This window comes from Spea bombifrons, chromosome 1 (genome assembly GCF_027358695.1).
Source record: "Spea bombifrons isolate aSpeBom1 chromosome 1, aSpeBom1.2.pri, whole genome shotgun sequence".
Classification (NCBI taxonomy): Eukaryota; Metazoa; Chordata; class Amphibia; order Anura; family Pelobatidae; genus Spea; species Spea bombifrons.
The window spans coordinates 26336654-26349796 of NC_071087.1; the positions used below are offsets into that span (position 1 = coordinate 26336654).

Genomic DNA, 13143 nt, shown 5'->3' on the forward strand with positions numbered 1-13143 from the left:
TTGTGTCTGTTGATGAGACAGAAGACAGAAGCAGTTGGATGAATTCTAAAGTATAGAGATATAGTGTCCCTGTGAAGTCGATTGGACAATGCTTCACTTTACAGATGGACAATGACCCAAAACATACTGTGAATGCAACCCAGGAGTTTAAGGGAAAGAAGAAGAAGAATATTCTGCAATGGCCGAGTCAATCACCTGATCTACAACCCGATCGAGCATCCATTTCACTCGCTAAAAACAAAACTTAAGGCAGAAAGACCCACAAACAAACAACAACTGAAGACAGCTGCAGGCCTGGCAAAGAATCACAAAGGAAGAAAACCCAACGTTTAGTTACGCTCATGTGTTCCAGACTTCAAGCGGTCAGTGCCTGCAAGGATTCTTGACAAAGTATTAAAAATGAACTTTTAATGTATGATTGTATTGATTTGAGCCCCTCATATAAGGGGTCTGTGTATGAAAATGGTTGCAATTCCTAAACGTTTCATACAATATTTTTGCTCAACCCCTTGAATTCAAGCTGAAAATCTGCACTTCTTGGTTGTTTCATTTCAAATCCATTGTGGTGGCGTACAGAGCCAAAATAATAAGAATTGTGTCAGTGTCCAAATATTTCCAGGCCTAACTGTATTTAAATATGTCTACACATGTCTCTATAATAATGCAAGTAGCTGCATATGAGCAGTTCACACGTTAGGACGTTACCATCGGGTTGCGTGTGAGTATCGTTAACATACTTTGAAGGCTAATATAAGTCTGATTTTTAATAAGGCTGACCAGATGTATGCCTAAATTTATCAAGACATTATGTAAGGGTATAGATATAGTTAATAAGTGAAAAGATACATTTGTGGAGAGGGAAGCAGAAGTCACAATAGGTGGATATATGCTAGCGCTGGTAAATTCTCTCGTTCCACTGTCATTATTAATTATTATCTTTTATTTATATAGCGCCAACAATTTACACAACGCTTAATACAATACATAAGTTCAAGGGGTAAGACAAGACGAGAATTGACAGACTAAGACAAACCGATACATTAGGTGGAGAGAGCCCGGCTCGCAAGCTTACAATCTTGAGGGAATGAGGTGACACATAAGGCATAGAGAAAGGGTGAGAGGTATTGTGGTGGTTGTATCGATGACAAGGAAGTTCTAGCAGCTAAGGTGGAATGCTTCTCTGAAGAAGTGGATTTTGAGATTTTTGTTGACTGTTGGGAGGGAGGGTGAAAGCTGAAAGTTCAGTAAAAATTCAGTTGTTGTGGGGAAGATGGAGGAGTGTATTGCAGGCTTTGAGGGCTGTAATAGAGAGTGTTAAATAGTGTTAAAGTGGACGGGGGCAGTAAGAGGGCAGATATAGGAGATAATATCCCCCCTACAGACGGTGTGGATTTTATGTAAGATATGACTATGTGAATGTGGCCCTAAATTCAACGCTCTGCATACTGTACACAAAATTTGTCCTGTGTAATAGAGCATATTGAAGTATGATCCACATTCACCCGATTATTACCCAGTTATACACACGGAACAGCCATGTTATCTATATAGATAAGCTACAGATCCATCACATTAACATCAGTCTCATTATATATCTGTACGTTTGCAAAGCTTATTGTATGTACAGAGACTGTTCATTTAGGTACACTGGGCTGTAATTATTCATTAGGTAACGAGAAAAAAAGTAGATTAGGTATTGCATATAGAGTTCCAGATATGCCGCAAAACACTTTATTTAATTAGGCTAAGCTAGGTTATGTATGATTGTCTGTGAGCTAAAGTGGAACAATAAGCAAGAATAATTCAAACCAAAATGGCTGAGGGCTAAGCTTTTAGGACATATTCCTGTATTTAACATAGTGTATTAAACATAAATGCCTAGTTTGTACAGCTAACATCTGTTGTAATGGCTGCATTGTAGGTAATGTGTATTTACTGCACTAATATATATTGATCAGAGAGGCTGTTGTGCATTTCTGTAGTGGTGATTAGTACCGGTATAAATGCATGATTTATGGGCGCTGTGCTTTCTGTAATGTTGATAAACATATGGTTGTACTTTTTGTATCATTTAAAAATGTGTTTTTGTTTTCTGCAGACCCCAGTGACAGTCAATGGAGGTTCAGGCAGCCCACTGAGTCACTTCCAGCGGCCCTTCTCCCCAACATACCCCTCACCGCCTTCCCTTAACTCCAGCATAGCCGTCACACAGCACGGCAGAATGATAGGTACGTCTCTGGCATTTGTTTCTGAAACTGCCGCGGTAATGACTGTGTATAAAAAGAAGGTAATCTCTGTATCAAATAATTCTGCACAAAAAAAAAAAACAATGGCAATAATGCTGTCCACTGGAGAACAAGACTGCTTTATTTGGGTTTACCAAGACAACAACATAACATACATGAGAAATAGAGGAAATATACCACAGGAGTACAAGTGTGTGAGTGTGTGTGTCAGTGGAGTGTAAGGGGTAACTGTGTAAAGTGAGTTACCAGTCAGTGAAGGGTACTGTTAATGATACAGCATACAGTTCCTAGCCTGGGGCAGCCCCATTCCGTGAGTGTGTGTGACTTACAGCTTCATTACAATAATAGTGCTTACAGTGGACATGGAGCATATCTAGCTGGGCACAAATTTAATGAACTGATTTGTGGCACAGGTGGCATCCTATGACAGTGCCTCGTTTAAAGCCACTGAGCTCTTAATTTCTACTGCAAATGTCTGTCTGTGGAGATGGCTGCCTAAGTGCTTGATTCTAACTCTGAAGTTTGTAATGTGTTTCAATGTGCAGTATGCAGCACTAAATCATGTACCATGTAGCTTATTTTTCCTCTGCGGGTAGAAAAATCATTATTACCTTATGCTTGATGAAGACTGACTGATTCGTGCTCTTTCCCCACTTGAAACACATACAACTTTGTTTAGCTCTGCAAGAGGCAACGCCACTTAATACTGATCGTCAGAGTTTTTATAAAGCCCATTAAATGTAGAACATGCCCCGTTAAGAACTGTTGATGTCTCAGTGCAGCTGACACAGCAGTCAACCATAATCTACTGCTGGTAATTTAAAGGATTTATGGATGAGAACACCATGCTACGTAATAAGGAAAGCGGCACATAAAGGAGGGATGGACACCCCCAGAATACCATATAACATGTAGCATGGATGTTCAGCACAAATCCCATAATCAGAGCCGTAGCTAGCTCCTTTTGCGCCCGAGGCAAGAAAAGAAAATTGTGCCCCCCACCTATTTTTTTACAGAGTTTATTTCATTTACACTGCCTTTACACATACCTGCCCATAAACACACATATACACATATACCGCCCTTACATACCCCTACCTTTACACACACATATGCACATACAGATACAAACACCAGCTTACAAACACACATATACCTACACTGATCATACACACTACCCTTACACACACCTACCCTTACACACACCTACCCATACACACACCTAACCATACACACTGCCTGTACACACACCTGCCAGCGTGTAGTGATTAGGGAGCAGGGAAGCCTGGGTCTGAAGTGACAGACCTCATGCTCCCTAATGTTGGAGAGATTGTGAGCTCCCCAACCTGCCCTGCAGGCTGCTGTTGCTGATTGGGCGGCTGTGCGCTCCCTCGTAGCTGACCCCTTCCTACATCCCTGCCCAGGAAGCTTGGACTGTTCATAAATCACAGAAGCACTGATGGATCATTCTGCTTGTGCTTAATGTTAAACTGTGTGGAGGTGTTATGCTATAGCTACTGTTATTGCTAAAGCACATATAGAATTAGCCTTCAGAGCCATAACATTTGGTTTCTTAGCTCAAGCGACATCATTTACGTTATGTTAAATGTTATGTTTTAGCATAAAACAGAGCAAGAAAGCAACATACCCAGCAAATGCCATTCTGAAACGCCAACCTGAGGAATAAATATATTCCCAGTCGCAGTGGCAGGCCAAGTAATATATGGCCATATGATGTGATTTATGCCTTAGGTAAGAGTTTTTGGAATGTATTCACTGAGTATGCGCTGAAGTCTTGCCTTTACTGGCTAGTAATATTTTAGCAGCAGCCAGGGAATCTGAATGTGTATGCTTTTTAGGGTGTTCTCCATTTCTGTATATATTATTTTTGTTATGTTTTAGCATGTCTGCACGTAAAGGCATATTTTCCCTTTAGGTGAGGGAAAGGCCCCAGGGCTGACGAACACATACTGTGATTTTCCCCATGGCCATGGCCTGGTTGCGGTCATGGGGAAAACCACAGTAACAAAGAAAATAAGAGAACAATGTCATAGAAATGACGTGACATGTTACTTTTACCTCTGTCTGGAAATACATATTTTACAATTTTTTTCGGAATCCAAAGAGAGGGTTTAGAATTTTACCTGGCGCTGATAATTTAGCCAAAGCATTTTAAAAGTTGAGTTAGCTAATTTCTATCATGGTAGTTTATATATTCGATTTTGTTTAGGGACACCTTCTAGCCAGCACGGTATCAGGTAAAGGGCTGTGCTGCTCGTCTCTGCCCATTCACCAACGGGTATAAGGTTTTATCGTAAGAACCTACTGAATTTAGTGATCCTAAATCCCATGTCGGGAAGAACTGGTACAACAAAAGACAATATACTTTCCTTTCCACTTATCAGCGAGTGCTCACGACTGTTTAAACTCTTATTACGCCATAATTGTGACTAAGCCTACAATTTTAAATTCTGTAAAATGCTTTTTGGCTTTCATCCATACAAAATCAAAAGCCTGCAATAAGAAAAAAAAAACCTGTCTTGGTGATGATATTTGTGAAAAGTTGTGTCTGAATATGTTAAAAATAAGGTGTTCTCTGCATCAAATATTCCTGCAAAACAAGCGGTGCCAATAATGTAGTCCACAGAAGAAAGAGACTGCTTTATTTTAGTTCAAAGCCATCACTGGAACATGCATGAATATATTAGAGAAAGTATCTTTTTTAAGTATAGTTTTAACTTTTGGATTACAAGAATGCGTGTTAATGGAATGTAACACTGGCGCTTAATTAAAGAAAAATACATAGGTTTATAAAATATATAGGTTTATAAAATATATATATTTTATAAATGTAATGTATATGTTTGTCTTTAATATTATATATATATAAAAATCAGTTAATTTTAATTACAATGTGGAACATAGCTGCCAAGTATACATTTAATGTCAATGGAGGCTTCAGAAGGCACATAAACCTTCCTTGGAGCATCTTGTGAACAATGTGGCTGATATATACATATATGGACAGCTACGAGTTACAAATAGGAGCCATGGAAACAAAAGAAATCTATGACATTGTGCCAAAATCAGACAATTCCCTCCTGCTTTTGGAATATGAAAACAGATATTGTACTCCACATTCTTTTTTTTTTCTTTTTTTTTTGTACGGCCTAAGGTTCCCACCCTAATTAAAATAACCTTTTATTCAAGTAGGTTTAAATATGAAGCGTTCTATTGTAATTGCAGAGGATGTTTAACTATAGGAGACTGTCATGATCTGCTTTGAGGGTCGGGCTGTTAAGAAGAAAACCGCTGCATTATTTTTATGATTCTAAATACAGAATTTTCCATTTTCAATACAATAAAAGTCTAAAACATATATTATTAATACATTTGATTGCATTATGTGATATTATTATTGCATGATACGATCCAACTGCTCTCTAAAGCTACACTTAATACCCCCAATCTCAACCCCAAATGCCTTCTGGCAAGGACCCAAAGTAGATAGCAATTTCTGCTGACAGTTTTAAACCCCTTGAACTGTTTTCTAATATATTAGTCTATTCTACAATATTAAAATATTAAGGTAGCGTAAGCAGGACTTGCGTATGTACAGATGCGGACGCGGCAATCAGTCTATTGCTGCTGACAGCCAATGCTGGTGATTAGACAGGAGCGATGGTGTTTCAGACTTTTGTATAGAGGTTTGGAAATAATTAGCACACTTAACATCTTATCTAGACAGGCAATGATGTAGTAGGTAATAGTGCCCTTGTATATGTAAAGATTTTTAGAAAATATGAACCCAAGCCAAAAAGTAATATTGGAAAGATCATCCCGAAAGAGCAATATAAATGCAGATAACTTTAAGGCACGGAACACCTAATGGGTGTACATAGGACCGAGTTGCAAATAAATCCGTATTATGCTTGTATTTAAAAAACCCATCAAGCACAGAAATGGTTGCACTATACCATACACATAGGTCAAGGTAGGTCATAGGCCAATCATACAGTACTCAGGTAAAGAACGTCAACATACAAAATACAGAAAGTTAATTGGTGGTGTTGTATAGTTTGCCTCTGACAAGCAAATGGGTTGCAAGGAGGCTGACGGAACTGCGCCATTAACAGTATGCTGAGAATGATCACATTGAAAAGATATCATTGCGTTTCGTTTACAGAATCCACAGACTCCTACTCCCAGCAATACCAGTCGGAGGTCACCAGAAGCAGCAGTACCATCCCAATCTGCCGGACCTCCGAAGAGGAGAAAAGGGTCACCGTGATTAAAGCGCCACACTATCCAGGCATAGGCCCTGTTGATGAGTCTGGAATCCCAACAGCAATTAGAACGGTAGGGAATTAAATCTTTAGTCTTTTGTATAGAGGAAGGAATGATGTGTACGATATTCATTTTGTAGTAATTTTGCTCACCATCAGGACTACCTCTCCAAGTGAGTAACCAATCTGTGTTCCTCGATTCAGGACAGGGAAGCAAATAGTTTGCTTGATTGATCGCAGACAGATTATTCGGCCATTACGGCTCCTTTAAGAGATAATGGAACATGGATACATGTGATTAAATATTGACCATATAATCTAGGTTCGTCAAACTGCAAGCCACGAGGGCCACAGACACAGCATGGTTTCAGTAAATCATTACTTTGAAACTAAATGATTTAAAAAGTTTTGAACGTTTTGACTGACTTGGGACATCCTACATATCCTGGTATGGTTGTCAAATAGAGAATGGGGATACTGGGGGTTTAAGTATTAGGTATAGGGTAAAGTCAAATGTTAAAAATAAATCGGCTCAACTGAAAACTAAATGATTACAGTGTTTGGCATGATGTTCTGGGGATCAAAGGGTTAATGCAGTATCTTACACGGGCAAATGTCTCGTATCCATGATTATATATACTTGTGAGCTATAACTAACTACCGCTAACTTCTTGAAATTGCAGTCCACGGCACCGCTAACATTTGGAGGTTTTAGGCAGTATATTTTTTCCAAAAATCAAAACCTTCTCACAGCCCGATTTAACTGATTGGTAATTGTCAGCTCTATGAGTGGCGTATACTGTGCTGGCTAGAAACTAGACTTTGATGGCACATAAGAACCATATATAAATATATTCTGAAAGATTTAGCAGGCCAGAGGGATAATAACATACACAGATCCAATTAATCTTAAAAACTGAGCAGCGTAATGACTGGTGAGACGGTATAACATATGTAAAACTGGCACACAGAAATAAAAATTGGCACATGCCAGATAGCCACACGTGTGCCAGATCTGTGCAGGGCTTATTACTGTTGCCAAATTATTAATTCTGCCTTGAAGCATTCTGTGCACCACTGCTTAATTGGGCAATTGTTTTTTTTGTCACTGCGTTTTTAGGAGGCTCATGAGCTTTACAAATGTATGGCTTGTGTTTTCTGTCACAGGTCCTGATATATTGGCTTATTTTATTTTTAGTGTACAAAGGTGGCCGTATTGTTAGAAACTAAGCGTTGCCACAGGCAGTGAGTTAATGCTATGACCGTTCCAGTTATTGTGGGGTGTCATAATAATGTGGCCCTGCATGCATTGAGTGCACAGGCAACCATATAGAGTTGCTGGCCAAGTATCGCTTTGAGGCCTGTTTTCTGTGGCTGCTTGGGGACAAGCCTAAAGACAGGGCTCTTCTGCTAAAACTCGTGATCCTCCCACCACCCTACCCCAAGCTTACCTTACTGCCTTGCCCCATTCTTACGATCCCTGGAAAGGCACCACCGGGCCTCGGTACCCACAAGGGCCCAGACACAGGTATCGGACGGTGGGGGCCCAGTCCAGGGTAGTGGTCCACAAAGGTCAATTATGGGTCCTGTGACAGATCATGGAGACCCGGGCTCCATTCACGGGTACTGGTTGTACTCCTCTGGTGGCAGGCCTGGGTGTGTGAATGATGATGGTGGTTTGAAATCTTGGGTCCTTCCACTCACAGCGTGTCTTATTTCCAAAATCATTCTGTATTTACTCTTCTCTTTTGGCCCTAAAGTTACCTTCTGTGGTCAGATTCAAACCTTTAAGGAAATAGAGTGTGATTAATAATCCAGGTATATATTTCCCCCATGTCTGCGGCAGCAAAACTGCCTGTTATAACTAATTAACGTGACCTCCTTTTACCGCAATGTTACATTGGTTGGCTCATAGCAATACCTGCTATCTTAAGTATGTAATTACTGAATAAAGATAATAGACGGGTGTGTGCAAAATATATACTAGCCGTTAAATACTAATGAACCTGAACTTTCAGAGACATTCATTGTGAAATCCAAAATATACCCTTGACGAAAGTAAATGCGAAGTTCCATCACTGTGGTTGTGAGGACCATGGCAATCCTGACTTGCAGTGATGGGGTTAAGACCAGCAATTAGTTAGAATGCCATTTCATGTATTCTGGATCATGATGTGGTTGTGGAGAATCCCGGAGGTTGTGTTTTTCTGCTTTGTTTGAAAGGTTGTTATGTGACTGTGAATGCAGTGCAGATTCTTCTGTGTACAACAAGGTAAATTGTTTGCAACTTTCCCATTAAAGATTAATTTTGGTCAAATCCCACCCATCATTTTAAAAGCCTGCACATCACAATTTTCTGTGCCTTTTTTAATAACTGTTTGAAACCTGTCTGGGCAAGTCACACAATTGACAATCGCCCCATCTACCCCAAGCGATAGCTCATACTATTAAGATTGCCAATATAGGATCAGCAGCCATACCTTTTATTGTGTGTATTTAGCACACATCAGTTGAAAGCGATATGTCTAGTTTAATCTGCCTGTAAGTATAAAGGGATTTAAAAATAAAGCAGCTCTAGTTTTTGCATACTATAATGTTTTCACACAGTTGCATATTAATCCTATATATATGTGTTCTTGCGCTGTTATCTTTGACCAATCTACTAGATGAATACCCTGACTCCTTATCATACTGCCTGTGATAAACAAAAGAATGGCTCGGACTTAATCACCCAGCTGGACATTGTGACTAATGAAAGTCTACGGAGGAATAGTCTTCATTGGCATAAAGAATTGGCTCAGTGCGGTGATTGAGTAGGGAAAGTCGCCCACAATATCACATGACTGACAACAATGGCCGCCCCCAGGTCTGCAGAAGAAGCAAGTTTATTGGACTGGAATAAAATAAAAAGACGTTTTCTTTAATACTAATTGCATTTTAACCCAATAAGACTCTCATGTAATATAGCCATGCAAAATTAGATATGACTCGCCAAAATTGGCCGTGAAGTGTGATAGAATTCTCCAATATTTATGGTTCACATGGTGCTTTTAATTAGTTTTGTTGGGTGTGATTACCCCTTTTAAGTTGACAGACATAGCATGCTTTTCCTAGAGGAACAATTCAGCTTGGTTATATCGTTCTAAATGTTAGGATATATTGAGAGTCTGCTGTATTCTTTACCTTAGTACCTGCTCTCTAATAGCACAAGGCTCGTACAAGCGCTGGATATCCTTCATGAAGAAGTCATTGTTCTCTCTGGCACTCCCAGCGTTCCTGTGATCACAGCTGTCATATTCAATACTCCGCATCATCCCTTCATGGACGCAGTAATGTGAAACGTGATTGATGCTTGAGACGCCTGGATTAAACAGTTCACTTACCGAGTGTGTCTGTCCTCAAGCAATCATTTCATCCTGATCGAATGACTTCACTCTGTATTCTTCGTGACTTTCCAAACATAAAACTCAATAAATATCTCCTTTTGGTAACTGAATCATATTGCTTCTTCTTTTTCAATGTTCTTGCACATACACTGTTATATGTAACTATACAAAGTTGCAGTTACTATACTAAGTTGTATATAGTGTGTTCTTTTTGAGTTATTATGGTAATATTATGCCAAGATTTCTACCACTACCGACTAGTATCCTGTTGTTGGTCCTCCGACATAAGGAACGCTGTTTGCTCCAAAGAAAATCTTTGGTAACCATGAAGGACAATGTTTGAGCCCACTACCAGACCTAAGGCAGTTATTACGGCAATATAATAAATAATTGTTGCTTAGCTCTATTGATAGATCGGTCCCCCAATAAATGACCAAAGCAACAAGTGTTTCTCTTTTCTGTGTGAGAAAAGTGCATGAAGTTGTTGGCATTAAACCAATTGGTAAGAAGTACAATACTCAATGTTACTATAAAGATATTGGCAGCAAATTGTATTGTACAAGCAAGGCAAGGGTGTAAGTGAAGCTGGTTTAGTGGATTAACAGGTTGGAGCAGTTACATTGTGTTCCCGGGGCACTTCCTTCTGCCACTCAACTCAAACATCTAGTTCCAGAACGCGTCTCACACGGGATGGATGGATAGATAGATGCATGGATAGGTAGATAGCTGTCGCGTATGATGGATTTTCTATCAGATAATTCACTGACAGTCTCTGATGACATGACTGCTTTCCTCAATACTTTGGTAATTACATTTTTCCTAGACTTCTGGGTGATTGTAGGTACATTAATAGAATTTTTTAATAGTTTTGGGGAACCAGCATTCATTGCTTTCTTATTTTTATTTTTAGACGGTTGACAGACCCAAGGATTGGTACAAGACAATGTTCAAGCAGATCCACATGGTTCACAAGCCAGGTAAGTAGGAACTCAATGCTGCGTCCTGGGACACCTTGTATACGGTATAGCCATGGCTATATAGCTGATGCTGAGATTTCTGCTCTACATATATATATATATATCTTTATTCCTTCAAGGTGAGCAGCTGCAATTTTCAGCTCCGTGTATTTTGTTACATGTAATGCCTGCAATTTTAGAGTAAAATCTTTCCGTCTTTGATGATGATGATAAACTAGACCTTCTCCCCGTATATATTAACATTGGTCATGCGGTCAGTAATTTTTCTTAAGCGGGCCGCCGGTTTTTCTTTCTTCTTTCAGTCGTGACATAGATTCATTATGGGCCAGCGAGTAGTGGCTGCAGATATGTAGTGTCTTTTTTTTATGAAATAGTTGGGGCCTTAGGCTATGTTTTCAGATCAGTGGGGATCAATTTACAGTATAGTTTAAAAGCATTGCATTGTTACAAAATGTTTTTCCTACCATGGAAACCAGTTCCAACTCAGACTGCTTTTATGCATGAAATCAGCCTGCATTTAGTGAACTGAGATGATATAATAGTTATTGGCAAGTCTACACACTGTGAATATAAAGGACACATCAAGACTATGGTAATGCCCGTTTCTCATATTTGTTTAAAATGAAAAGTTTTGGGGTTGAGCAGCCCCACCTGCCACACAGAGGAATCAATAATGGTGTCCAGGGAAGGCTTAAAGTTAAATGAGAGTCTGATTGGGTTAAGATGCAATGCGGTCTCATTGATTCAGCTCCTTGTTAAGAAATATAGCCATAAAAAATTAGATGGGACTCGCCAAACCTGGGGTACCCTTCCGTAGGGCCAGGCTAAGCGATATACAGTGTGGCCATATAGTGTGACGGAATCCCCAACATGTTATGTTCTTGAGATTGGTGTTTTTTTTAATGGTATTAGCTGAGTATGCACTGAATTCTCGCTTTGTTTTGTATAAAATAAAGTTTTTCTATAACAATATCAACTGTGCAGGAATCGTATTGGAATCAGTTGTGTCTCTTGATAGGGATAAGCGGTCTGTACCTTTGTTGTTCTGTGCTTAGGACCGCATTAATATGACAAGGACAGGCATTAAGCAAGGGGAGTTCATAGGGATGCATTATTTTCGAACAGGATGAGCCATAAAATGTGATGAACCATGAAGCATAAAGGAGAAGGTTGAAGCAATTCTTTATTTGTTCTTGGTCTGTAGTGAAAGGCTCACACAAGCATGTTTAACCACTCAAAGAATTACTTGGTTTATTGTTGCAGACAATGACAGTGATTTTTCAAACACAGCCTACGCATATAATACAGGTAAGTCATTACTTAATGTATATGCTTTATGAAGAGATTTGTGACCTCCTTTGTACCAGCGAAGGATAAAGCATTCTTGCCGAGCCTATATGAATGCTACTATTATATTTATTTTGGCCTAATTTAAAGAAATTAGAATTAGTGTTTTCCCCTTTAGAATTGTCATGTGTCTGTGTTTAATTTAAAGTATTAATGAAAGATCTTCTGTTTAATACCAGTCCAAAATGGTTTTTGTAATACTGGTCAGCAGTAAAAGAAATCTTACATAAATATTGCACAACATATGTGTATTAAATCCCATTCTTGCACCCTACAATACGTTGGAAAAACATATAGTTTGAAATGTCATATAAAGGAGCAGATTAGATCGAAACAGGAAGTCTGTCTCACACCATCTGAAGGTGTAGCGTGGCGGAAACTCTGAAAATCTCACCTTCGTTGGCAAGGACCAAGAAGAGGGAATGTGAACCAGAAATGACTTCAGAGAGAATCATGGTGGCTCTACCAAATGTCTTCTCTCTTTCCCAATGGCCTCATGTTTAATTACACCCTTTTCCTAAAGAATAAGATTCTACGTGATATTCCCAATGTTAATTGGTACAGTTTTTCACTGTTTTTCACAACCAGGTGGCTTGTCCCTCCCTATTACCTATCCGGAATAAGGAGGCTCGTCCCCATTGAATCAGAGAGATTTGTGATATAAGGGGATAGACGCCATTTGTATCCCAGGCTTCCCTTTCAACTCTTCAGCATATTGCCTTTACACTTTGATTGCCCCTGAAGAGGGCAACCTCTGTGCCAGTGAAATGCACTGCGGGCACTATTACTGTAGTTTTACTTTAGCTTCCTTAATGGAAAAAGTGTATTTTCCTATTTCCCCTCTTGGGTATAGACTTCTTTTTTTTGGCTATTGAGCTAGCAGAGCAATATGGAGGTGGGA

General features: G+C 39.4%; 1 protein-coding gene across 5 annotated transcripts in view; it reads left to right on the forward strand.

Annotated features, from left to right (window-relative positions):
* Positions 1-13143, forward strand: part of SORBS2 (sorbin and SH3 domain containing 2) — a 117585-nt gene that overhangs the window by 65133 nt on the left and 39309 nt on the right. For all 5 annotated transcript variants that reach the window (XM_053459099.1, XM_053459114.1, XM_053459090.1 and 2 more), the window contains 4 exons: positions 2099-2228; positions 6433-6605; positions 10829-10895; positions 12159-12203. In XM_053459099.1, the coding sequence (XP_053315074.1) occupies positions 2099-2228; positions 6433-6605; positions 10829-10895; positions 12159-12203 (415 nt within the window). The remainder of the gene's footprint in view (positions 1-2098; positions 2229-6432; positions 6606-10828; positions 10896-12158; positions 12204-13143) is intronic.